The sequence below is a fragment of the Larimichthys crocea genome, chromosome III (assembly GCF_000972845.2).
Source record: "Larimichthys crocea isolate SSNF chromosome III, L_crocea_2.0, whole genome shotgun sequence".
In the NCBI taxonomy this organism is placed as follows: Eukaryota; Metazoa; Chordata; class Actinopteri; family Sciaenidae; genus Larimichthys; species Larimichthys crocea.
In genome coordinates this window covers 14,444,714-14,472,389 of record NC_040013.1, presented here as the reverse complement: position 1 = coordinate 14,472,389, position 27,676 = coordinate 14,444,714, and the positions used below count along the sequence as shown (strand labels likewise).

The following is a 27,676-nucleotide window of genomic DNA, read 5'->3' as shown; positions in this document are numbered from 1 at the left end:
GACCTTGAGGATATCCAGTGATGACCATTAATTTGTATCTACTGAATTGCAGAATTATTCCTCAGCAACAGTGAACGCACCAAAGAAGCGGAAACTATGACTCTTAATGTCATTTAAGAAAGTGTGTGTGCCTTAATATAATGATTTGCCCTCATATTTTACACATAAACTGAATTATACTTTTTAAAATGATCTAGTCTCATCATACCATGCACTCATTAAATGACTGAGTTTGTCTATTACAACTGGTCACATGGGGGCACATTAACCAAATTATTTGAATGAAGCACACCCTTGCTCATGCAATTTCATCATGCAGGTAAGGGCAAAAATGATTTCGAGAGATCCTTGGATTATTTATGCATCCATTCATTAGAGGCTCATTAGGGGGGTTCTGCACTGAATTCAAAATAGATAAACCTGCTGCAGCTCAATATCCAGTCATGTCAACTTGTATTCTTCTACATCACCTTGTTCGACAAAGGCAATGGAAATATTCAAATATTAACTAAATGAGAGCTTTAATTTAATCGTAATTGTGCAGATCTGGTAAGGACATTTACATGTGCCATAGGAGATGTGAAAGTGAACCAAAAATAAAACAGAAAATTAAGAAAGGTTAAAAATGAATATCAGGAGATTATCAGCAGGATGCTAAGTGAACCTAAGATTTAAAACACTCAAGGTTTCCTCTCTTTTTTTTCTTTAGAGTGATGTGGGGGTTGTTGAAGTGTCTCCTTGCTCTCTACATTTGTCTGTGATGTTGGTGTTATGACCCTGGTGTGATCGCGTGTGGAGGCAGAGGAGAAGCCAGCGTCACACTGACGAGGTCTATGAAGTGCGCTATCATCGCTCTACAGTGGGGCGTCCTTATTGGCAATCTGCTCATCAACCTGCGGTCACTGCAGACACACGGTTAACCGCAGGGATACAACACCTCGAAGGATGTCTGGGATAACTGGGAATTTGGATTGCGAGGAGTGTTTGTCTTCTTCTCATGTGGCCAACAGCACGGAGTTACATGTCCACTCCACTGTGGATGACGACGACGAACTTCTAAGATACATCTGGAGAGAGTACTTACACCCCAAGCAGTATGAATGGGTTCTCATCGTGGCTTACATTATTGTGTTCTTCGTCTCACTCATTGGAAACTCGCTCGGTAAGTCATTTCCCATTCGTGCGTAATCTACCACCAGAAGTGCACTTTGAGCAACTTTTTCTTTGAGAATGTGAGGGAGTTGAGGAAAGAGCTTAAAGGAAAACTAAAGCAAACGCAACAGGGATGAAAAATCTGATATAGTCTAGTTTTCTAGTTTTTTAATTGGAATCGCAGCGGTGCATCGCGCTGATGGAGAGGGGTGAAGGAGTTGCAGAGCGCGTCTCTCAGTGCAAAGTGCAGCTAATAATCACAATTGGACACCCACAGATGTGTTTGAAGATACATATTGTAGAAAATGAGATCACTTAGTTCACAGTGTGAGCGCAGTGACATGTGGGTAAGGTAATCATTTACTGTCTTTTTGGGACTTTTTTTCAATTATATTTAATTCCATCATTTAAGAAAAAAAACAGACTCATATAGGAAAAAAAACATGCGGTGATTAGGTGCAATTCAATAATTTAACTTCAACCAAAGTGATCATACAGCTGCTATACCCTTTTTTATTGCCACTGCTTCAAATAAAATTAGTTTATTGCAATCCTACTGTTAAGTATGTAGCAAATAAATAAATACATGAATAAACTGCTCATTCCAGCCTCAAATCTTAGTGGCTTTGTGCCACATTGTGTTGGTGATCTCATTGCAGGTGTCCTCCCTTCTTGTCATCTGAAGCTATTTGTCTTCATTGGAACTGTTTGCATCATCAATAGCTTTAGATTTAGGTTACAATGGATTTCTAAGCAAACTGAAATGGACCACATTTATCTCTGTACACTTAAAGAACAGAACCCTGAATATGAGCTGTTTTTTTTTAATTGTTGCTCTCCTCAGCTTGTGAGCTTGATGAAAACTTAATTAAACATAGCACAAGAGATAATAGTAGTGTAATTTAGTGTTGTGCTCTTGTATTTAAAAAAGGAAAGGCTATGAAAGCAAGCAATTTTCTGCAACGTTTTGGGCAAAGTACTCCTCCTCAGTGTGTATTCTGGCAGTATTAACACCAATATGCACAGGTGGGATTAATTATGGGTGATCACAGCCAACATAAATACATCCCAACAGGGGGAGCCACAATCATTCCTGACACAGAGTCACATGATGGAGAATTCATGAAAAATCGAAAATCTTTCACTTCATAAGGAACAAACTAATCTCTTCATTGGAAATGAGGATATCATGGAAATGTATCCAACATGCTCTGCTTTGGAGGATTCTGTCCCTCTTCATGATTTTTTTTTTGTTCATTTCCATTGCCTGAATGCCCATATAATGTAATTTACTCATACTATGATTATGACTGTTATAATGCCTAGCCAATGGTGGTTATGAATAAAATGTTTATGCACAGGTCCTGGTGTTCTCTCATTCCCATCATAACACAGATTACATGGACATTTTGACAGATAAACCAATGCACAGTTTAAAATTAACCTAGTTTGAGGGTCATTTTTCAATACCTGCGAGTGTGTACTTACTACGTAATTAGATATAGGACTTTAGATGACCCTGAATCTTGAGTAAAGGTTGCTGAATTTGACAAACCCTAATGAGATGTCTGTCCAATAATTCTTATCTCCGTATGTAGTCTGTTACAGTAGTCTGTCAATATCAACACTTTCCATAACGGTATGCATATCTCAACTATACAATCAGCTTTTTAACTGGAAAACCAATTCTAATGTAATTTTTTGTGCATAATTCTGTTTCATAATTTAGATATAAGAAATTTTGGGTTGGACCTCGCAGCCCAAATAAAACAAACAAACAAACAAAAACCTATTTAATGATTTCATATATTTAAATACCTTTTTCTCAACATGAATAAAGTAATTTACTGTAAGGAGTCCTCCCAGTTATTGATAGTGAATCCTAAATGTTGCAGGGAACTCACAACAATATAGCTCAGCCGATCAGATTAGTTGAGTTTGTTGTGATGGCAGTAATTAGACAGAACTATTGATCACTACCAAAACTGAGAACAGCAGAATTATTCTTTGAATGCATTTAACTGAAGACTACAAGTTAATTATTTCCTATCTCCAAAAAACAAAAGGCTGATTTCTCGGGATAAGAAGGTAATTATACTAATGAAGTTAGCAATCTGCAGGATTAATGAAGTGCACTTGCCTGTGAAGCTTGACTAGTCCTCTAAAATGAGGAGGCCTGATCTGAATGTTATCTTTAACAGAAATACATTGTGTTAGACCTGAAGTACAGTCTGATGCCTTGATCTATAATGGATTCTCCTTTATCTGACATTTTCATCTTAAACCAGTTATCAAAACACTTATCTCAGAACCCATTGACCCATAGCTTCTGGGGATCACAGCCAGTGTCTGATAGCTGTATATGAAAGCAGATAACTTTAAAAATATATATAGCTAATTACAAAAAAACTATGAATAAATGTTTTAAAAAAGCTAAATTATCATTAATGATTCAGAGATTGCATTTTGGCCTGTTTTGCTCTCCACATAGACCGTTACAAACAAAGCCCATTCAAACGTGACTGGTTAATACTACTCGAACTCAACACTTTGTCACTCAAATCGGCCTCCCAGTCTACAAAAAGTAAGTAAAAAGTAATAAGTAAAAATAATCCAGATGTGACTGCTGGCAGTGACCTCATTTGGAGCCAGGGTCTACAGTGCAGTATCAGGGTCCTGCCCATAAACCAGGCTGATTTATGATGTGAACCCACTTTTTGATAGAACCAAATAATTAAACATGCCAATGTGATTAGAATTGCCTAAAAATGTAATTCGCTTAACATTTTTGTTTGGCCTATGTACCATATTACAGCCAGCCACCAGGGGGAAATCATACATACAGTCAATGGTTCAGCACCACTTGAAACTCCTATAGGCTACCAGCCTACATGCATCTGTTTCATATGCAAGACTCACATTTCAAAAGAAGTGGCATCTTTTGGTAGAGTTGCGGATTACAACACCTTCTACTTGCCCTCTGGCTCCAAGCATGAAGGAAAAACATGAAAAACACGAAGCACCCTACTTATATAGAGCCAGTGTTTAGTTTGTCCATTGGACCTACGGCGCTTGTAGAAATAAATGGCTCACTCTAAGGTAAGAAAAACATTATACACTAATGTAAACATATTTCATGTTTCCAATATATATCTATATAATATATATATAATATATATATATAGATAATATATATATATATATAATATTAATATATATTATATATATATAATTAATATCTTCATTAATTGCCTACTCTACCCCCCTAAACCTTACACACTGGACCTCTAATGCCTTTCTTCATCATCTGTGACATGAAAACAACAGTCGGTCAAAATAAAGTGTATGTCTTGCTCGTAGTACAGTTATAAAATTGCAGCACACTACAAAGTCTCTCTCTGGGTAGCCAAAGAGGCAATCACAGTGGACAGCAGTGGGCTAGAGGAGGTCGTACCACCATCTGGTTCAAAGTAGCTTAGCAAATTTCGCTAACCTTAATAGAGCATCTTGGAGCATGCTGTCCATGTCTGCCTGCCCTCCATTTTTATCATTATATTTCTATATTCTCCACCTCTCCATCACAGTTATTTTGGTAGTATGTGGTCATTTTGTGTACAATGGTGCAGAAAAAAATCAAAAAACAAAGTGCAATTTTTTTTTACTGCCAAAATGAGTCAACCTGGGATCTTTGAAACTAATGACTTGAATCATTGATTTTTTTTTTTCTGGGCAGCTCTAATTATGAGTAATAATAGGAAAAGTCACAACCTTTTGTTTTCTAGTGATAACGTGATAATTATCTGTTTTCTTGACATAATGGCATTAAAAAGAATATCAGCAGCTCTCTGCTTCCATAGGTTTATTGGACACAGGTGTTTTGAAACAAATCAGTGAACAGTTTTATATTAACTCTGTAAAGTCTGTAGTGATAAGGTATTCAATTTGTCCTTAAAGCCCAAATTACAACAATAATGCTGCAGGCATTTGCTGTCCTTTGCTCTAAAATTACACAGTGTGAAAGCCACAAATAGGCACCAAACACACCAGTAAGACTGTTCTCTTCCACAAATAAAAACTCACCTATCAGGCCTGTGTTGATGGTTAAACTGATCCAGTAATACTAATAATAGAACTTGTCCAGAAGATAACTCTTATTTTTTTATTCTAGTAAAATTTGCATGTGTTTGTCGAACAAATCCCGGCGATATTGGTGGGAGTACCAGCATGTTTCATCGGGGGGAGGGGCATTTGTTTCAGAGCTCAAGCTGACAGGTATTCATTATAATTGTCTCCTTTAGATGAGGAAGAACAGTGGAAACAACTGGAAAAAGCTATATGCAAGGCTTAAAATGAATCTTAGCTTCTCTTTCTTGGTGCTTTTGAGCCCCAGACTTTGCATTCGATTGTTTGTTTGCAGTAGCTTCACCTGCTGGTAACAGCAGTGCAGTCACTGAAAGGAAACCACCCTAGAACATACACATTCAAAACACAACACTGAACATCTCTTTAGAGTAAAGGTAAGCTTTCATAAAACCTTGTTATTAGGTTCGTAAGATTTAATTAAAAAAATGTGTGAGGAGAGCCATTAGGCCCCTTAAATGTACATCATGAACAACTTTTGATGTATACTGTCTATCATTATTGCATTGTTATAAAAATGGAAAAATTAATCCAGTGGAATGTTTGTTAAAGAAATGAAAGCATGTATTCAGCTAATGAGGTCCCATGTTGTATGGAGGGCCAGAGGTGGTTGTTTCCTCTTTCCCTCTACAAGATGGATATGTGTGATGTGTGTGCACTTTGTTCTTTCTGACTCCCTGACGAAGGCTTGGTGAGGGAAGTCTAACTTGCCCACACTGTGACATTAAAGAGATTTTAAATATTGAAAGGACTTTAAGTTTTCTTGTGATTTTGGTGTCCACTTTATTTAAAGGCTTCAGCAACATGTTCTTCCTTCCTTAAAGCTGCTATAATCACATGTATACACCACTGCCAATGCAAGCTGTAGGCATGATTCAACTTGAAGCCTGACACCATTATTTATTGCCCTCAGGGTATGGAGGATAAATATGACAAAAACAAAAAAAATACAACCAGCATGAAAACAAATATAAAGTGCATAAAACATACAACTCACCATTATGCTGAATTAGGTCCCATCGATGGGTAATGGGAAACAACAAGCACCAATGACACTCAAAGTGTGTCCCTTTTGTTGCTTATTTTGTTTTTTCCAAAGACGTTTGTGTTTTACTCATTTTTGCTATTGTGGGCTAAATGTTTGGGGTCACGTATCACGTGACTGTGCCGGTCCGCGGCCCGGTAGTTGGAGACCGTTGCTCTATTCCACTCCATCTCCAGTTTGAGAAGGACAATCCTATGAATAGGTTGCTCCCTTCACCATTACTGCCAGCCACAGCTCTGATAAACCCACTCTACACTATCTGTCCAGCCCCAAACGACACACAAACACAGTTAGGGAAAGGCTGATGAACATTTTGGAGCATTTAACAGCTGAAGAGATTTACCTCAGGAGTTGGTGGACCAAAAACAGAGCTAGCTTTATAAAAATGTAAAAAATAAATAAATAAATAATTAGTTTAATAATGACAACTCAGTATGTTAAGCAATGGGAGCACCAGAGGTGGCCAATTAGATGCTTGTGGGGACCTTTGCCCATAACCCCCAGTGTGTTGACGCTCTGGCAGGGTAGCAAAAGCTCCTACTGGGATCTGATTGGCCACCTCTTGTGAGCGTCTACCACAATATAATCATAATACTGTAGTTAATGGGTAATTTATTTATATTTTTAATCTTTATTAAACTGCCTTTTGCTAGGTGATGACCACCTGCTGCACTTTATAGGATGTGACATCACCTAGTTCAGCCAGCAACACATCAGCATTACACGCATATCTAGCATGTCAGTGCTTGGGTTCAGTACTAAATTGCATTCATTTAATTATGACCACAATAACAAGGAGATCAAAGAGGGTTCATGTCTTTGAAGAAGTTGAATATAATCAGACATCCACGGGTCACAGAACACAGTCTTAAGTTGATAAAAGGCCAATTATTTTTAATCAATTCTTTGTTTTCATGAAATGATTATAAACTTGTGTTTAGAGCTTGTTGAAGTGACTGTTGAGTGCTGTTAAGGTGCTTAAATACAAAAGCATAATTGCAGCATGAGAGCTAAACCTGGTGTAATGTTCCACTGTAAAGACACAATCTGACACTTAAAGGTGCCCCCTTGTAATTTTGACCAATAGGGGCAGATATGTGGACTAGATTTGGAAGTTACAGACTCATACCATGACTTGCCTGGAGACATGATGACCTGAATGACTTGTCATGTCATGCCACCTAGTGATGTGTCCGTCGCGAACGATCCGGTTCTAAGAGCCGGCTCTTTGAAGTGAACGACGGGAGGCGGCTCCTCGTTGTGAGCCGATTTAAGGAGCCGTTTATTCCATTATTTTGGTTGATAAAACCAAAACAAATATATGGTAAATATGTGGAGAGACAAACAATCAACATGGAAAACATAAAAAACATAATATCACTGACTGACTGATGTGTTCCAGAAATATAGTGATGGGATATGAATGCAACAGTTCACACTGAACTAATCACTGTCGGAAATATGAAAAATGATTATGCAACAATACCTTTTACTCATTTCCAATACTGGGAACAAGCTACCTGCTGTTTGTTAAGCTTTGTTTTATAGGCTGGTGGTGGGATATTGATTTTAAATTCAATATAATAAATGTCATAGAAAGCACTCAAAGCACTAGTCATTTGTGACGCAGTATGTGTATCCATTATGTGATGATGTATAAAAGGTGCTCCATTTTTGCTCACAGTTGACTGTCAGCTCTTTAACATTTTTAACATGAACTACCAAGTGGGGTCCCCCGGGTCCATCCATTTTCTGTAATCACTGGAGGGGCTATAGCCCATCCCAGCTGACTTAGGAGGAGAGGCAGGGTACTCAAGTCGCCAGTTCATCACATGGCACATAGAGACAAACAACCATTCACACTAACACCTACAGTGTTTTGATGTTTCTACCCAGTCGGCATGACACCAATGAACCTACTAAGACTACCAAGAGCCTCCTTGCTGTGAGGCGACAGTGCTAACCACTACACCACCGTGCCACCCCTCACACACCTTGGTAATGTGTGATACTTTAAATTACGACCAATGGCAAACATGAACTCAATAAAGTTCTTACATAGGTGAGACAGGGTGCTTTTGACTGGGAGTGGCAGTGCCAGAAATACACATGTTCATAGCCTGGTACAAAATCAGTTTTGGTCTCTATTGCTAACATCCCTGTTTCATGACAGCTATGCTGAATTTTTATATAATTCACCCAATCATATTAAGGCTTAAAGTTATGCAGCTTGGCCCCTTTGGTTGACAGCTTGTTCAGGTATCACCAATGGGTGCTACACATTGGTGGTAGTTGAGGTGAGTTTCCCTCTTTCACTGTAAGTGCTTTGAGTTTCCGAGATGAGCACTATATAAATGTAATCCATTATTATTCTAATTATTAAAGCACTAGCTAGTTACTAAGAACTAAGACTTTTTACACAAAATTAGGAATTACAAAGAGTTTTTTTTTTTTATGGATAGGTCCTTGATTATGATTGGCTGAGCATTCGACCCTGTTGTAAAATACTCTCATAGGTGTATTTATACTAATACCTATATTAGGTGTATAAATACACATATGACCACAATACAGAAGGAGGAAGACAGAAAAGAAAGAAGCTGGTAAAATTGAAGAACTGAAAAAAAATAATAATTAAGAAATGAAGCCGGGACCGATGCAATGTTAATTGTTGAATGGTGTAAAAGAAAGATAAGCACAACCAAACCAAACAAAAGAAAACGTGCTAAATGCATTCTGGATGGACTGGCCAGATGCCAGAAACTGGAGCCTTTGATTTGTGGCTTATGTCATGAATTCGATTTTTTAGACTGTTCACACAAAATTTCACTTAATTAAATTTTGTGAAATTTATGGCCCTGGACTTGAATATATAAATCACACGAGAGTCTTACACACTGCTAATAAATTTAATAATACAATACTTTAATGTCATTGTTAATGTTTTTTTGGGATGTGCGCATTCTCTCCCCTCCACTGCTTGTGCTGGACCTGAAATGAAATTGCTTTGAGACTGTAATTTTCCTCAGTGGCCTGACATGATTTGAAATAGGAGGCTAGAGCAGGACTTAACATTTAATCACTTGATTAAAGAGGTCAGAAATAGACTGGACAAAGACAAGTAAGAAACAATCAACCCTTTCATTATCTGCTATGGCAGAGATACACAGGGTACACAAAAGACAAGCTTTGTTTTTATTCCTAGGCTCTCATCCTGTTATGTTAAAAAGTGGTTGGTAGACCTATATAAGTTTTTGTCCACCCAGAGTGCAAGACGAGCCCTTAAAATACATAACAGGAAGATGAAATAGTACATTTGTTGTGTGTATACTGTGGACGAAGTATTTTATAGAGGGTATCAAGGAGAAAATGGGGGAGGAACTGCAGAAGGAGATTTAGAGAGAGTTCATCCAGAGATCTTTACAGAGTGTGTTTGATTGTGTGTGAATTAACAATCAAAGATGAAGTTTGAAAAAATGTATTGATATATTAGTTTAAGAAAGTAGTATATATTAGTATCATCATTATTAGTCCTACACTAATAAGTAGTCTATAACTTCACAAAGTGGATAGGACCGATATTATAGAATTACCAGAGTGTATCCAGAGTGTATCAGACCCAGACTATAAGGCATGATGAATGAAGGGAGTTTATTCGAAAGGGTTGCAGGGAAACTGAGGTGCAATGAAAGGGGAGATAGCAGGCCGAGACATAGAGCTGAAGGGTGATAAGGAATTGCAAAACCAACTGGGCAGGGTGGGTGAATATGGGCAGGATGAAGTTGCACAGGGGTTGGTAGGTAGATATACTGCTCAGATGATGTGTTGATGAAAGGCAGATGGGCAGGTAAGGTGAATGAGCCACAAACAGACAGACAGGAAAACAGGGAAACACAAGGGAAATACCTGGAGACAATACCAGAAAGTTAGTTTTATTGTTGCTGGTATCTATACTCATGTTTAATGTAACATTACTTTGATGTTGTGAACTGACACATATATACATCCATTAAACTCAATTTTTACTTGTTTCTAGTCATGTTGCAAAGTCTGAAGACCATTGTCTTCCAGGTGTTGCTGAAACCTCTCCTCACTGACAGCAGCCAATTGAGTTTGTATAAACACTTTTCTAAGGTGAGGGGTGTTATTGTCACACAAAAAACTTAATTACTTTCATTACCAACTGAGTGGAAATGGAAAAAAACTTAATTACTTTCATTACCAACTGAGTGGAAATGGAGCATTGCAACAGTTTTGAGAGCAGAGCACTGAATTTGATGTAATTATTGGCTGTTTTATTAGCTGTTTGGCTGGTAGCTGACTGGTAATGTCTAATCCTAGTCATGCAGGTGTACAACACAAACCTGACACTTGATACAGTTACTCTGCTAAGTTTCTGCTATTGCTGATTTAATTTAGACTAACTATTGTCCATGTGTGTGTAGCAAACCGTATGTGTGAGAGCATAGCTAAATATGTTACGAAACACTAATAGTTGGCTTCATGTGAGGGCTAATACAAGACATCTAAACTGATCATAATGAGTGCATGTGTGTAGCACACCAGCTCATTAACTGTGGTTAGTTGGGCACAAATGCCGGAAGTTGATAGTTCTGAGTGGGTATTCCCAGCTTAAGATCTAAATGCATCACAGTGCATCTGGGAAAGAATGGACGCCTGTAACAAACTAGACTAAGTATAACCCTAACTGCAAAAGTGGAGGAGTAGGAGTAGGCCAGTACTGCATACTCCCAAAGGTGTCCATCAAGCACAAATCAACTGGATGGAAATGGCAGCTACAAAGATGTTACAGCACATTTCACAGTACACATACTAAAAATTTCATGAAAAGGTCATCCTGCTTGCTGTTCACTGTGCCCACGTTTCTGAATCAGCCTTCCATTGCACTTTTCCATGTTGGAGGTTAAATCTGTCATAGCAGGTAAAACACAGGTGTACCTAATAACACCAGTAATGGCTTAGCTGCATCCATACCAGAGGAAACCTAAATGGAAGTTACCTGGATGCATGTTTTTGCTAAATTCACTACAGATGTTAATGTTATTGATGCATTACAATAAAACTCCAATCAGGCCCATAAACAGGAAATTATGTCTATGTAAACCAGAACAGGCAATCGAATTTTGGAGAGTTCTTGTTGTGGCAACACAAGGCAGATGTTCACATGTTACATTTTCCTCCTTTTTTTGCAAACCACAAAGTAACAGATGATGCAAATGCAAAACAGGAAAAGAAACAACAAACACAACAATTGTCTAAGTGGATTATTTCTTATTCTTAATTCTGATTGAATGGTGAGGGGGTGGTCACACTGCCTTTGCCGCACAGATTTTCTGTAACATGCCACTCTGTGGCTTTAAAAGATCAGATGAGGACTCATCTGTGTTTTTTGTGACACTGGCTGTGGCAGCTTGGTTCCTGTAGCAACATTGGGAACTGTACGGACAATGAGCTTAGTCATATCTTTCTAACAGCAACCCCCCCAAACATGCATCCAATTTCTGTAGCTTACTAACTGTTAATGTACAAAGGAAAAAGTGGAGTTAATGATTGTTATTGCAAAGGTGCCTTTGTACTGTCCGTTCAAATGTAGACTAATTCATTCAGTTAATTCAGGCTATGGTTAACTATTCTTAGTTTTTTAATAACTTATCTTCATGGCAGAGTTAGTGATTGATTGATGGCATTGTAGGAACCTTTTACATTACATTACATTACATTACATTACATTGCATTTAGCAGACGCTTTTATCCAAAGCGACTTACAGAGGAGGACATAAGCTGAGAAAGGTGTAAAGGAGCACAGAGTAGTTGTTAGTTTTGTTAGTTTTGTTAGGCAGGGAAGCATTCTCGAAACAGAAAGGTTTTTACAAGTTTTTTAAAGGTCGAACCTCCCAGCATCAGAACTGCAAACATTTTTAATTAAATAAATATTCAATTATGTAATCATTTACTCAATATAAATGAGGGTGTAGTCCTCATCTTCACAGCCCTGATCAGATATGCACAAAGAGATCACTTCCAGTAATTGCATCCTGTCTTTGATGTTGTGCGTAGTTTTCAGTCTTGACGTTTCATCTTGCTTATTTAATGAACTGCAGCTCTACAGCATCACATCTATATTTTGATCTGATGATGATATCACTCCACAGGGAAGAAAAAAAAACCATAAGAAATATATACAGTACACTTTAATCTGACAGCAGTCAGTCAACAATATATAAAGCAGTGAATATAAATAGGAGCAAACTAAAAAGACTAATGACTATCATAGAACAGATTAAAGAGGAGAGCACCACACAGGTGTTTTCACTTATGTTCCATATGTCCTCTTCTCAGGACTGTGTGGATGTGTACAGACTTGATTCACATGTACTCTCCTGTTCCAGCTGTTTAAGCCGTCACAATTTCATCTTTATTATTCTCATCAGTTTGTTGTGTTTGATGATCTAGTGTAATGCTGCACACGCTGTTATAAAAATTAGGATTATACTGGGGTTCAGATGTTTTAGTTCATATAGTGTGTGTGTATCCTGTCTTTTGCATGTCTCGTGCACTTCCCTTAGTTGGCCTCTGATTTACTGAGACTGGCAGGGAGAGATAATTATAAGTCAACAGTACAAGGACAGGCTAGGGGAGTACCATTTGGATATAACATAGCATAGTGCTCATTACTGAGCAGAAAACCAAAAAAGAATGTTATGATCTGTATCAGTGGGGAGGTGTCTGAGACAGCCCATTTTTAAAAAATGTATAAGAACCAACTGTTAGAGCTCCTCAGGAAGCCTTTTCTCTGTAACCCCCTTTTGTGTGTTGCACTGTTAAACGCTCCTTCTTGTACAAGAATAATAAATCCAATTTAAACTTTGATACTTTGAATCCAGTCTTCCTTATTCAAGGGTATGTGTGTGAGTGACCATCACCTGCCATAGCAAAACACGAGCAAAGCAGGATGTGCTGCACACAGAAATCCATTTGCTGGTTTGGTTAGAATCCTGTTTGACTGACATGAAAATTTGCAGGGCTGTACAACATAGTGACATGTGGTAGGAAAAGCAGAAGTGTGTTTAATAAAATGAATGATGGCTGAATTCCACTTACCTGCTTCGGTTTCAGGGTCTTGAATAGAACAGAGCCATCCTTAACGTTATTGGTGACACTTGTGCTTTTCCTGCTACTGTATGACAAGTCAAAATATCTGCCGTGAAAATGATCTACGGGGTGCTTGGCTGCAGTGAATGTACCGACAATTATTATTCTGTTAGACTACAAGCCATTGAAACTCCTGCACTTTATGTTTATAACTTTCCACTTCATTTCAATTTGGCAGCACGTCCCTGCTTACATTGGTGGTTTCTCCAACAATAAAATGGAAAACATAGAAAGCCTTTTCCCCCAAGAAAACCTTGTCTCTCCGTTTCTTATACACTCAAACACCTGGGACCCACACTAGTCTCTGTCTTATTTGAATCCTCAGGCAGTGGGGTGATTTTCCATTCCACCCACCTATGGTTCTCAGTCCTGCAACCACTCAACTATAGTGATGTCCCTCAGCTGTTCCCTCAGTGAACAACTTTCAATAGCAAAACCACCCTTTCCTTGGAATTAGATTTGCAGTAGAAAGTTAAAAAAAACAACAAATTGGCTTGGAAGTTAAAGCAAATGTGCACTGCACACAACCCTCCTGATTTAGTTTCCACAGTGATTGCATTGCTTCCTGCAAATCCATCTTTCATGGTTGAAAATGCATTTTTGCATGCATATAATTGTGGGCATACTTCTTCCACCCACTTTCCAAATTCTCACTGTCATTTTGTACATTCACATTTCAGTACAGAATACACCTCTTAAATGCGACAAGACAAATTGCAGTTTCAGCTGTGTAAACAGAACAAGGAGAAGGCCAAATGCTTTTATAAAAATGTGTTTTTCTCTTTTTTTTAATGAAACTAAACTAAACTAAACTAAAACTACCCAATTACTTTTGGATTATATTGGGGTGAGCAAAACAAGCCGACATTTATATATATAATGTGCTAATGCTACTGGCATTATTTATTTTCAAATAAATGAGCTTACATCTAGCTAAACTGCTGCTTGCTTTACAACCTTTCTGACTGTCAGTTTGTTGAAGCTTTGTTTTTGTGTTTCCAGATCTCAGCAGTTACTTTTTGTGAGTACAGTGTTACCGTGCCACAACTATTAAGAAACCAAGACCAAAGTTGTAATAAACAAGATAATTATTTAATATTTTCCAGTCCCCTCATGCCCTTTCTGTTTCTGCTGTGCATTGTAGAACAACATTGTGCACCCAACTAGAATAATAAAATGGAAAACATCTCCCCAAATGCCATATTCTACAATACAATACATACAATACAAGATCCCAAGGTTTATAATGACAGCAGATATGTTATTTCTATATAATTGGTACACTGTACATGGAAAGTTTTCTTTTTCAGTACACTATACATAATTGCAAGACTTGCTAACAAGCTTTATACTTCACCAGGCAAACCTTTCTTATTATGAAGCAACAGTGAGACATAAAAAACATTCATCATATATCAGCTCATACTGTCTCTTACTTTGGAGACCTAAAAGACACAATAATGTCAAATGTTTGAATGTCACACTAATTAAAATTTAATGATGTCATTTCTGCTGAATGTTTTGCCAACAGGAACAAAGACATAAACAGGACTATGATTGATTTTTAATAGACTCTGTGATTGACACTATGCGTACAATAAAGTGGTGATTTACATCGAATACCCTACACTAATCACTAATGTGATAAATATTTGCCATTGTTGAGTCCTTGGGTGGTCTTTAATTGTGCATCCTTTTCAGTTTGTTTTGCAGTGTGGAAAAACCGCCACATGCGCACCGTGACCAACTATTTCATAGTGAATCTCTCCTTTGCTGACGTGTTGGTGACCATCATCTGCCTGCCTGCGAGTCTTGTGGTAGACATCACAGAGACATGGTTCTTTGGAAAAACTCTTTGCAAAGTTGTGCCTTATTTGCAGGTAAGAGATCAGCTTTGACATAGACTTATAAAACAGAATATTAGAAATACAGTCTGAACCACTTGGCTTGTAAAAAGGTTTATGAATACAAGCCAAGACCCATGTTTCCAAAATTATTCATTTTTCTTTCTCTGTATTCATGAGAGTTAAAAAATACTTTTTTTTATCCCATGAGATGTGTACTGTGTGAGACCTTTAATGCTATCCCATCGTGATTTAATGCCTTGGGCAAGTCTTTCCGTTTATAAAATTCTATTGCGGTATCCTCTCCACGATGCCAACACATCTGCCAAAGGAAAGTCATCCATTTTGTATCACAGACACATTGATGTTGTGAGCCAAAATACTACACTATCCCACATAAATCCTAGATCCCATACACTGAGGAAATCCTACATATCCTACATATATACACATCTTACATCTTGTTAAACTGCTTGCTACACTATTTAAGTACCTCAGAACTACCAACAAGAGTATAGTGCTTGAGTAAATGTACTTAGTTACACTACTCCACCGTATCACAATGTGTGGTTTTGAATAACTGAGATGTACACACCACATTATGGGCGAATGCTGCTCTAAAAGGGATAACATTTGCTGAATTTATTCCAAACATGAATAAATCCATGTGTCTATTTGTCTGCTGTGCTGGCTGCTCGCTTTACACACACACATCAGCTCTCAGATCTCTGCTTCAGTTTTTTTTACAAAGGCTACCTCCTGCTGCTTTTATGAATCCAGAGGATCTGTTTCTCTCAAATGAATTCCCACTTGGGAAAACCTTTAGCTCTGTCTGCATTTTAGGTGACATTTTTCTGGATTTTCCTTTCTGCAGCGCTGTATTGCCTCAGAGGGGTTTAACAAAACAAGAAATAAAACTACAGTACAGTATGTTGTAAATCCAATGGCATGGCAAGTAATTCCTGATAGAAACTATGAAACAGCCGAGGGATGAATGAATGCTGCATTGTTCAAATTGCCACAAGCGTAGACTAAATTGTTGGTTTGTATTTGCAGTTAATTCATTACTGTAAAAGGGATTAACTCAAAGCAGCACAAAAATCTAAGCCCTTGAATAAAAGGTTAATGCTGCCCCTGTAGCTTGCATTGAGGGTCTGTAATACTTTAAATGGATTCACTGCAGGGTGCAACAAACAAAGGAAATCAAATAAATTTCACATTTCAGATGTCCTCTGACATTTAGTGAATAAAAAGTTTAAATGTTCACATTAACAGAATGTGCCAATTATCTTTAAAACAAGATGTTTTAGATTTCAGTAGCAAGGACATGCTCTGTCTAGATTTGATCAAATATTTGGCCAGACAGAGCTGAAAGAATATTTCTTCTACAGCCTGACAAACATCATCTGCTAACCAGATCTCCACCTACACAGAACCAGGATCAGATCTTATAATTATGATAATCATGGTGACTGGTCAGGATGCGTTGGCATTTTCATTTTTATTTATTTTTTGTATTTAATGGTGTGATATCATAACAGAATAAGTTGTCTGATGGTAAGTGTTCACAACTTGTGTTGATATATTTAATCCAAAACACTCTGACAGTGAACACCCTGTTGGTAAGTTATACTTTTTTTTTGTAACAGTTTGTGAAGAATGCAAATAATGGTAATACTTAATAATCTGCATCATCATACTGATAATTTGAGCTTCAGAGCTCTTGAAAACGTACAGAAAGTACAAACACAAACGGCAACAATTTTTGTGCCACGTACAGTACATGTAAAAATAAACTACAGTAAACTACAGTATCCATGTCCAAATTTTAGTTTCATTGCAGCTCATTGATGTTTTGTATTTTTTAATCTTTTGGACCTGCTTTAGCAAGCTTTGGCTACACAAATATTGCTTTTAAGTATCAATTAATTGTTGGTTGTTGCTTTGTATTCTTTAATTTCTCTTCATGGTCCACTCTGGATACCTGCCCTAGTTTCTATATTTGCATTATGTTCAGTCACTTTCCTTGATCTGATTCAAGGCTACCGAGCTCAACATACCTGTCGACGTACTATTGATTTCCTGTCAGGCAGAGGACAATTATGTGAGGATTTGCCTTTCTCCCTTTATTCTAGTCTAAATGAAAGAAATTAGTCAGCAGAGGTGATCTACGTACACCACTGGTATCCTCAAGATGAACATCTGAAAATGATGGCATTGCATGTTTATTTCCCCCAGGAAATGAAACCACCAGAACTCACAGATTTATCTCCAGCATGAAATTGGTGGCTGCTCTGAATTGAAGAGACTCATTGAAATTCCTGGAGACAACCATCTTGAGCATGCTAAAATAGGAGACCATCTCCAACATTAAAGTTTCTCATGCATCAATATACTACATCTGATGTTCAATTTCACAAATCCATAACTGAAATCTTGTTTCATCTGGTATAGCTCGGCTTTCGGCAGCCTTGTTGAGATCACAGCAGGTGTGTAATTTAGATATTAGACTGCCCTCCATCAAAAGGACAAGAAAGGAAAAGAAGATTGTCTTGTGATCCCCCCCTACCATGTTAGGCAAACTTAAGCCAGCAAATGTACTCTCAGACTCACTTTAGAGTGCCAGTGGATCACAGTTCAATTACCATTAGGCCATTACCTTTGTCTGATACACTGGACTAAATTACATCCACAAGGTTCAATCCTGTATTGTGAAAGATGGTTTATGATTCGGAAAGAAAATGTGGATTCAATTGGTCATACACTTCCCACCGACGCTAGCACTTTAGATTCCAGAGACAAGATTCAATATAATTTTCCTATTCAGGCTTTTTAAAGGTGAATGTCTTTGTCTGGTAAAATTAGTTTTGTGTTCAAAATATCTGATGATTAATTCACTGCTGCCAAGGAAGAAAACTGACAAAATATTATAAGAAACTTACATGTAGGGGGGCGCTGTGTCTCAGGTGGTAGGGCGTGTTGTCTAGTAGGTTACACTTGACTCTGCAAGTCCATTAAAGATGTCCTTCAGTCTCGTGAACACTTTGGATAGGAAGCGCTGTATCACTTCTGTTGTCACCATGTGTGAAAGGGTGAATGTGTCATGGCCTATATAAGCCGGTCTAAAAGTAAAATTAATATTTCACTGCGAGAGTTGACAGTTCAGTAGGAAGGTTAATTGCTACTTAATATTTTTAATATTTGGATATTTAATGTAACAGTTACAAAAAGATATGAGATCATGATTTTGGATTCTGGTTTCTGATGTTTAAGTACTGAAACTTCAATTCCCAGCATATTTTTGGCTCTCTATCTCTAACTTGTGTTTCTATTCTTTCTCTTCCAGACTATCTCCGTTTCTGTATCAGTCCTTACACTGAGTTGCATTGCCCAAGACCGTTGGTATGCTATCTGTCACCCTCTGATGTTCAAGAGCACAGCCAAGAGGGCTCGAAAGAGTATAGTTGTCATCTGGGTTGTGTCATGCATCATTATGATCCCTCAGGCTATTGTGATGGAGTGCACCAGCTTGCTGCCTGAACTAACAAACAAGACCAGCCTGTTCACAGTGTGTGATGAACACTGGGGAGGTTAGTTTTCATAACTCCATAACACATGAAAACATTGTACCATTCTTTCACTTGCTGCTGGCTAAACTGACATCAAATGACTAACTCAGTGATGAAAAGGACAATATTAACCATTTGGTGCAATATAATTAATATATGTGTCTGATGACATTTAATCTGTGTGATATTAAAATTATAAGACAGTTCATAAAGGCCCATAAAGGATACAGTTTTGCTGGAGTTCAGATAACACAGTCAGGGGGCCTGATTAAAGACCTCAAAGGAGAACCTTGATAAGGAAAAAAGCTTTTCAACCCTGTCATTTACATAAAGCTACAGTATTTGACACAGGCTCTAAGTATGATACCTTTGAAACATCTGTTGCTTGCTTTTTTGACACACAAAGGTAAAAATCACTGAAAGCATACTTAGATACAGTGAAACTCTTCCATTTAAAGATATCTCAAAGGAACAGTTTAGTATCTTTGTGGGAGTATCTTTATAATGAGATTTTCTTTTAATTGGTGTTTCCTAAATCTCACCAACAGGAACACATAGATTAACACTAAGCACAACAAAGCACAGCAAGCTTTAGATGTCTCCACATAAAACGATGTGTAGGGAGCTTTAATAAGAGGGATAAGATCAGTATTTTTTAGAAATGGATTTGTTTGCATTTTCTGCTGTAATTAAAACTGAGAACATTAGCAAGTCAGCTAATTAGATTACTGCCTACAGTAGCAACCCAGTGTTATTTAAGGTATGGACCTGTTATTAGCTATCTCCATATATCATGGCCCTTACAGGACACTTAAGTAGAGTTAAAACAAAAACATAACAGACATTATGATGATCTTTAAGACAACGTACTGTTCAAAAACAATACATCTTCTTTGTCGGGTTTATCAACGATCATTTAGATCATTTAGATCTTAAGTCAAAAGTGTTTGCTGTGCTGATAACACCGTTTAATTCCTCTCCCAGTCTTTACTGAGTATTAGGAGGTGGATGCATCATTTAGCAGAACTGAGTGTAGCTGGTCATTCTTAAATGGATGAACCTCACAGCATTGAGCGAAAATGGACCCGAATATGTGTAGAAAAAACGTTGCGGCAAATATCTCTATATAAATGTTATGGTTGCATCACACAGCAGAAGTGTTTATTATGATTTGATGAGAATTGCATCTCCTCCTTTCTCAGGAGCAGGAACCACATTTAATTCCTAAGTATCAGGAGAGATACCTGATACCTGAAATGAGACTGGAATCCTTATTACCTTAGCCAGGAAGATTGTTGCATATATGAAATTGTCGCTACCAAGGTAAAATATGTGCTAGTTAAAGCACTCAATCACCTACTTCTCATTACCTATCCTAGTATTTATATAAAGCAGCTCATAGCCAGTATTCAACAGATTGTCCACGTTACCTCTTTGTTTGTTGTCTGAAATCTGTCCTTTTGTTTTGATTATGTGTTTCCTATATGCTTGCAACCTGCCAGACTACCTGTTGCCAATATCCTGCTGTCTATCTGATTAACATGGTTTCCTGCCTCAGTGATTTGAGTGCCTGATTGTCTCCAGCTGTACTCCTGTATTTTGACTGTTGTATTAGGAAAATGCCTTTTACTCAACCAACCATGTTATAGTGCCTACATCTGGGTCATGTTGCCCGCTACCAGACTTGTGATAGCTGGAGAGAGATGTATTCCCTCCTATCTTTGGCCAGGGAAGTGTCACATGTATCAATCATCAATATTTAATAACACTGGATTTCCAAGTGACTGTAGAACATCATCCAAGTAGTGGAGGAAGAAGACAGAGAAGCCAGAGTAACTATATATTTTTAGATGTGTTTGACATACAGCGAAGGGCTGTGGGTTGGACTCAAACCCAGGCCGCTGCAGTAAGGACTATATCCTTGGTACTTGGGGCACACACTCTACCAGGTGAATTTCCCAGTAACCTTTCTTTTTTTTTTTACAGTAAAGTTACAGTAGTAGGAGTACATCACAGTAGTTCATCATGCAAACTTTTCAAAAGAACGTAAGGAAACCTATCAGTCATCAACAGAAAACCTAGGCTTGGCCCATGGCTATTGGGCACAGTGCAGCAAACATTAAGTAGGTCTGCAGGTAAACTAAACAAACTTTCAACTGCTCTACCCCTTGCTTTTAATCAGGAAGCTCCTCCTACACAAACAACTTAATTCATAATCAAACAGTATTCCAATCTAACACGTAAATATTTCAAAATAAAGGTTGTATAGGGCACTTCAAAATTTGCCTTCTACTGTAAATGCTATTGAATGCTTTGAGTTCCTGTTTGGGAGAAAAATTGGAAATCATTTAATAAACAGTGCACAGTAACTACAGCTCTGACCTCTGTAATGTGTGGCAGAAAATGAAAAGCATGGGGAACCAAAGCATGCTACATAAAACAAAAACAATACACCAACCATATTTTCAGGAAAGAAAAGCAAAAATGACCTGCTCTCCCTCCTCTTCACCTCCTGCCCTTCTACATTCATTAAAAACAGCCATTGTCAAGATTCAAAAATTTAGATTTCCATAAAAACAACCGCAAAAAAAAAAAAATTAACAATGGCAGTTTTTTTTACAAGGCTTTCAAGAAAATCTAGCACAATATACAATTACTCTGCAGACTCTACAACACTTCAAATACCACTTATCATTTCTCCACAGCTGACATGTCAAGGTCAAGGTTTCCACCCTCTTCACTCACACACTTTTAAAGCCAGTGCAGCCTCCTTTTCTCCTCTACATTTCTGACATCTACTCCATAGGACATGTGTCACTGGACTCACTCCAAATCATGTCACTTGCTGTCCTAAAGATATGCATCATGAAAATAGAAACCATGTCCAACATGCAGAGAAATCAACTCAAACCCCTCCAAACCCCTACTCAACCCAACTATCCAACTCACCCTTTCACAACACTCCCCAAAGAGGCAAAGCGTTCACTTTTACACATCAACGACCTGGAAAAAAAGGCACTAAAAGATTCATCCACCCCAGAGCACACAGCAGACATAAACATGAAGGACAACCTAAAATCATCCTTAAGGTTTACCAGATATTGAAATTCTTGAATATGCCGCACAAATCTGGACCAAAGTCTCAGAAACACCAACAACAGCCTGCCTATTTTCAATATGCTAAAAATGGCTTACTAATCCTGATGTTATGTAAAAGGTGAAGCGGACACAAAGTGTAAGCACTAGTCACACAAACCAAGCATAGTTCATTAGTTAACAGCAGTTAAATGTGCAGGAGCAGGTGAAGATCTTGGAATCCAATTACAGGTGCATAGCTGGTGGTGATAAGGTCCAAAACGAAGATGAGACAGGGCTGAGCATGGTAGGAGGATGGCAAGAGGATATCCTGAAGCACAGGGCAATCACAAAATCACATAAAAACGAAGTTCACAAAAAAAAAAAAAAGAAAAGTTGGCTATACCACAATGGAGTCTAAATGACGAGGCAGAGTCTGGGAGGATGAATCAGTCTTTTGTGCTGCAGTGACTGATTAGATGATGATGAGGAGGTGGTGAGGTGATCAGGCAGGTGAGAGAGAAAATCAGTGGCCACACCCAGCGACACACACAACAGAGACAAGGACACACAAACACTGGGAACTAAGAGGCAGTGCCTGGAGCACTGATTGTATGCATAAATAAATCTTAATGTGGTTTGAGGGTTGACAGGTTCTGAATTTCAGTAAAAGACATTACAGGGAAAGTTGCTTAAATATTTGACATAAATATTTTTAAATCAAAGCAAAAATCTTGTGGCAACAGAAAGAAGAACAGTCGGCATCCTCAATTCTTAACAAAGGAGGGGAAACCTCTAGACACACACACGCTCACACAAAATCACTTGCAATCAGTGTCGATTAAGTATGAAGGTGAGTTAGTTTGAAGGTGATGATGATACGGGTCTACCCTGTCACAATGTGACTAGAATAAATTGCATGGTGAGTCTCATTGGCAGTTGTGCTAATTAACCAGTTGGGAACATGTACCCTCATTTGCACAAAGAGATTTTGCTCACAGTCAGATCAAGTCCAAAATTAGACAAAAAGCATCAAAGTATCCAGTTGTTTAAGCTGACGGTCCAGCTCAAGGATCCAAGATATTTTGAAATAGTAAACTTGTCTGTATGAGGCTCCAAAGCAAAATTTGCCGAACCAGGGAGTGAGGTTGTACCACGTGTGGTACCAAAATATAAGGAGTCAGTAATGTAAAGGTGGAAAAGTGAAGGCCAGTTTTCTTGACCTCTTTACAAAAAAAGAAAATGCTTGGAGAAAATGGTTCCATTTTGAAAAAGATGAACACTGACTACCTCAAATTATTCACTATCCTGAAGCCAGTGATTCCTCACAGGATTGACACAGTCAGCATCCGTAGCTGCAACACCTTGACATCATTTCTTTAGCCCCAGGAACTCTTTCTGTTCTTTTATTCTATTTGAGTGCTGATACCTACAGTACTGAATTGATTAAGACTAGAGTTACCACAAATCAACAATGGGGTGTGTAAATAAACAATGCCAGCTATGGCAGCAATGTATGGATATGTATCATGTGTACTGTGCTATAAAATAGCTGAAGGTGCAATAACAAAATAGGTGATGCAGGGTTGATGTCAGATGTAGGAAAGAAGAACCAGGAGGAAGCACATTGGTCAGCTTATAAAGCCCAAGGGCAGAGTCCTTGCCGGCCCTCCACCGTCATTCAACTGTCTGCTGAGATTGCGAGAGGTGTTATAATGGCTAAGAATCACCACTCCAGGTGGTAGGTGCTGGAAGTTTAGAAGTATATCTGTCTATTTTAAGAGAGGAAAAGTGGAAGTATTTCTACAATCAAGGCAAGGTACTACAATCACGGCATCTCCAAGTTGGTACACTGCACTGTACAGAACACTGTGTATGATCCTGCCTAAAATGTTATGTCCTGTTCATGTTGATTTATAATAGTGTTTACCAGTGTTGACCTGGCCTAAGATAAGAGGGGGAACCCACTGTTGAATACTGCAACCACCTCTTCATCTTTGTCTCTGGGAGTAAAATGGTTTTAACAGCATATATTTTGGGTTAGTCTCACTTGAGAATGTGAATTTCATGCATCTAACACTCGTTTTGGCTGAAATAACAAGTGGATGCAAATCCAGGCAGTTACAAAATGACTCCCTCGCCCACAGCGCTACTATATTTCTCTTGAGACACTTCCAGGTCAAATGATGTTACTCACATCTGTTCTGGCATGACAGTAAGAATTTCATATAATGGCTGAAATAATAGGTGATGCATTTCTCAGCAGCTAGAGAATCAGTTCTGTTGAATATTTCATCCATTTTGTCTTGACAGTGTGAATTTCAGACATGTAACAGTCGCCTGTTCTGAGAAAATTGGGGATGCAAATCTCAACAGGCATTAAAAAACACCACTGCTGAATAATGCATCCACACTGTAACTTCTTGTAGAGACTATTCAAGGAAAAGTTTAGACCAATCATATCAAAGAAATTCTACTTTTACTCTACCTAAACTGAATTCTCATCAGGAAGTCATATACATTATTTATAAATAACATTTTTTATGGCTTCTATTACAATGTGCAAATAAACGTGATGCTGTAACATGTAAACCACTTGATTTAACAAAGGTAACATCTTAATTAGCTGCCTGGAGCTTAAACATGTGGTCATATCCAAATAAATCTACATGTGAACTTGAGGACATAAGATATGCACTTTGGTTTTGTTCACACAGGTAACCCAAAGACAAAGAAAACACTCAGTAAACTGGTAAACTCTTCTACAATTTATTGCTGCTTCATTTCCTAAATTTAGCACTAATCCAACACGAAATTGCTCACACACGAGGGCAAGAAGGGTACGCTGATGCACATGGTCGAGTCTTGAGCCGTAATATTCATAAACAATAAACTTCAGATTATTTCTCATCATTGTTGAACATGCCTTATAGATCATTGTAACTGTAGCTGTGTGCGCTTGACTGCGGGGGAGCATGTAGAAAGTGACATAACACCTGTCTGTGTTGCTTGGCCAAGCATGTTTGTCTGCAATAAGCTTTAAAACCAGAAAAAGCCTTTGTTATAACACTTAGCTACCTATGCATTTTCATGTAATAACTATCTAACTATCTAACTAGCTCCACATCTGTATTACACAACACAATCCACAGTAACCCACCAGAAATCAGTAGCCTGCTTTTGTTTACTGTTATGTGAAGTCAAAGATTCATTGTTAAGAAAAAATAACTGCAAATTTTGACTGACCAATCTTCCATGTTATCACTGTAAATGTGCTGTTCAAGAACAGACTGACAGGCACAGTAACAGTCAATTTGGGGGCTTAGTGAGTCTTAGCATCTTGGTCTAGTCTTAGTGCATGGTGACTATCTAGACAGTTTTCGATCAAATTGTGATGATGTTTTTTATTCTCTCAACAGCTGAGATCTACCCAAAGGTATATCACACCTGTTTCTTCATCGTCACATACTTTGCACCATTATGTCTCATGGTCTTGGCGTATATCCAGATATGTCACAAGCTGTGGTGTCAACAGGTGTGTATTTTTGTGAGACAACAGTGAAATGAGCAGCTTCCTTTGGCGAGTTCACAGCGCCTGATGTATGTACATATTTAATCAACAGATTCCTGGGAGCACATCAGTGTTGCAGAGGAAGTGGAGGTCCATGCAATGCTCAGCTCACACTCCAGGGGTTGGTGAGCCTGTGAGGGTCAGAACCAGCACAGTTTGTGCTGAGATCAAACAGGTTCGAGCCCGGCGCAAGACGGCTCGCATGCTGATGGTGGTCCTCTTTGTTTTTGCCCTGTGCTACCTACCAATTAGCGTGCTGAATGTCATGAAAAGGTATTATAACAAGCTCAGCTGATACTCCAAGGATCAAACACAATTGAAAAACACAGAGTATAATAGATGCTGTTTCATGTTCAATAATGACTAATACAGACATGAAGACATGTTTTCTGCATTGGTTTGAAATTTTTATATTGTAGGATTAAAAAAAAACAACAACAACCTTTAACTGATACCATACCATACTTTACCTGCAGAGTCTTTGGGACCTTCAAGAACACAAATGACAGAGAAACAGTGTATGCATGGTTCACCTTCTCACATTGGCTCATATATGCCAACAGTGCTGCAAATCCCATCATCTACAATTTCCTAAGTGGTAAGTTTGCAACCTGTCTGCACTTAGATGTGTTGTGTGGGTTTGTTACTCTCCTCTAGTGGACAGTTTGGCAACAGCAACAGAACCCACCGCTTAAATTTCCTCATCTGAAATGCTATACAAATATTAATATACTTAGTTAAAATGTCTGATATGAATCTGAATGAAAATATATGTAATATGATGTGTTTAGAATGAATCTGGTGTCCATCAAATATTCTGAACTCGAAATAATAATAAAAGCGTAGTTTATAATGAAACTGAAAAAACTCTTTTTGATGCAAGACATATAAACGATTCGAATTGAATGGTTTCTGAATAGATTCCATGTTTTGTTTTTTGTTTTTTTCCCCAGGCAAGTTCCGCGAGGAATTCAAAGCAGCTTTTTCTTGCCATTGTTATGGCCAAGGACAAAATCGAACAAAGAGGATAAGGACCAGAACAAGCACAGACAGCCGAAAATCTCTGTCAACTCAAGTTAATAATATGGACAATGTGTCACGCATATCAGATCAGGTAGTGTAGTGCTGAAATCCATGTGGGCTGCTCTTCTGACCAATTTAAGTTTCAAAGGACACAGTCATCATTTCAAATGTTTAAACCTGAATATAAAAAACACAGCTTTGAATGGAAATGGATCTTGTTGTTTTTTCTTTGAATAGATTCACAAGGACACTTTATTGGAATTGGGACCTTTAGAAAACTTTTTCTCTTTCTTTCTAATCACAAAAGGAAATCACAACCACTTATAGTCAAAAGACATCATTTCATACCATATGCATTTTATGATGGTGACATGGTTTTAATTGCATTTATTGTATTGTAAATTTACTATTTTGACTGTATATATTTGGTTTAGTAGAAAGAATCAGTGTTAGATATTATGATTAATCATATCACTGTTGACGGGAAGTACTTTTTACTATTGTTTATTTATATATGTATTGGTTTTATGCACAAAATAGAAGAGCAGGTGTTATCAGGAATAAGTCTTATAACTGCACAGATGCGTTGTATTCTTGTTCCAATGTGTAAGATTTAAGGCAGAATATGGAAAAATGGAGAATACAACATGTAATACATGCATAACTATATTTTCATAAGTCTATAATCACCGGAAAATAAGAATCATGGGAGAGAAAAAAATTGAATTAGTAGGTGTCTTCGCTGTAAATGCACAAACATGTCTCATCATGTTCATAAACAGTATGTTAATGATGATGGGTCAGACACCATAAACATCCATAAAACTGCAGAATATTCCTACATGAATGTGTCCTGGTGGAACTCATTATGAAACTCTTTCTTTCAGCAGACACACTGGGTTTCTATTTAAAAACACCAGCAGTGTGGATGTATATTTTCTATTGTAACTGCACACTTACCCACTATAGCACAAAAGTATAATTAAGTTTTGAAACGACATGAATCATAAATTCAATTTTGTTCTCAAAACTGGCTGAATGTTTCAACACTGGTAGGAAGCAACATCCAGTCATTAAAAGGCAA

General features: G+C 37.9%; 1 protein-coding gene across 1 annotated transcript; it reads left to right on the top strand.

Moving 5' to 3' along the window:
• The first annotated feature begins 892 nt into the window (after positions 1 to 892).
• Positions 893 to 26,852, top strand: hcrtr2 (hypocretin (orexin) receptor 2). The gene is made up of 7 exons (XM_010756724.3): positions 893 to 1,162; positions 15,212 to 15,390; positions 18,701 to 18,944; positions 25,418 to 25,533; positions 25,622 to 25,842; positions 26,046 to 26,167; positions 26,523 to 26,852. Exons 1-7 carry the CDS (start codon positions 946 to 948, stop codon positions 26,690 to 26,692), a joined length of 1,269 nt encoding a protein of 422 aa, XP_010755026.1. The 5' UTR covers positions 893 to 945; the 3' UTR covers positions 26,693 to 26,852.
• Positions 26,853 to 27,676: the final 824 nt, after the last annotated feature.

What these genes read in the sequence shown, in the direction of transcription:
- hcrtr2 (XM_010756724.3), top strand. Translation starts at nt 946, where the DNA reads ATGTCTGGGATAACTGGGAATTTGGATTGCGAGGAGTGTTTGTCTTCT. An exon ending in GTGTGATGAACACTGGGGAG is followed by an intron (nt 18,945 to 25,417) that starts GTTAGTTTTCAT and finishes TTCTCTCAACAG; the next exon opens with CTGAGATCTACCCAAAGGTA. An exon ending in CATCTACAATTTCCTAAGTG is followed by an intron (nt 26,168 to 26,522) that starts GTAAGTTTGCAA and finishes TTTTTTCCCCAG; the next exon opens with GCAAGTTCCGCGAGGAATTC.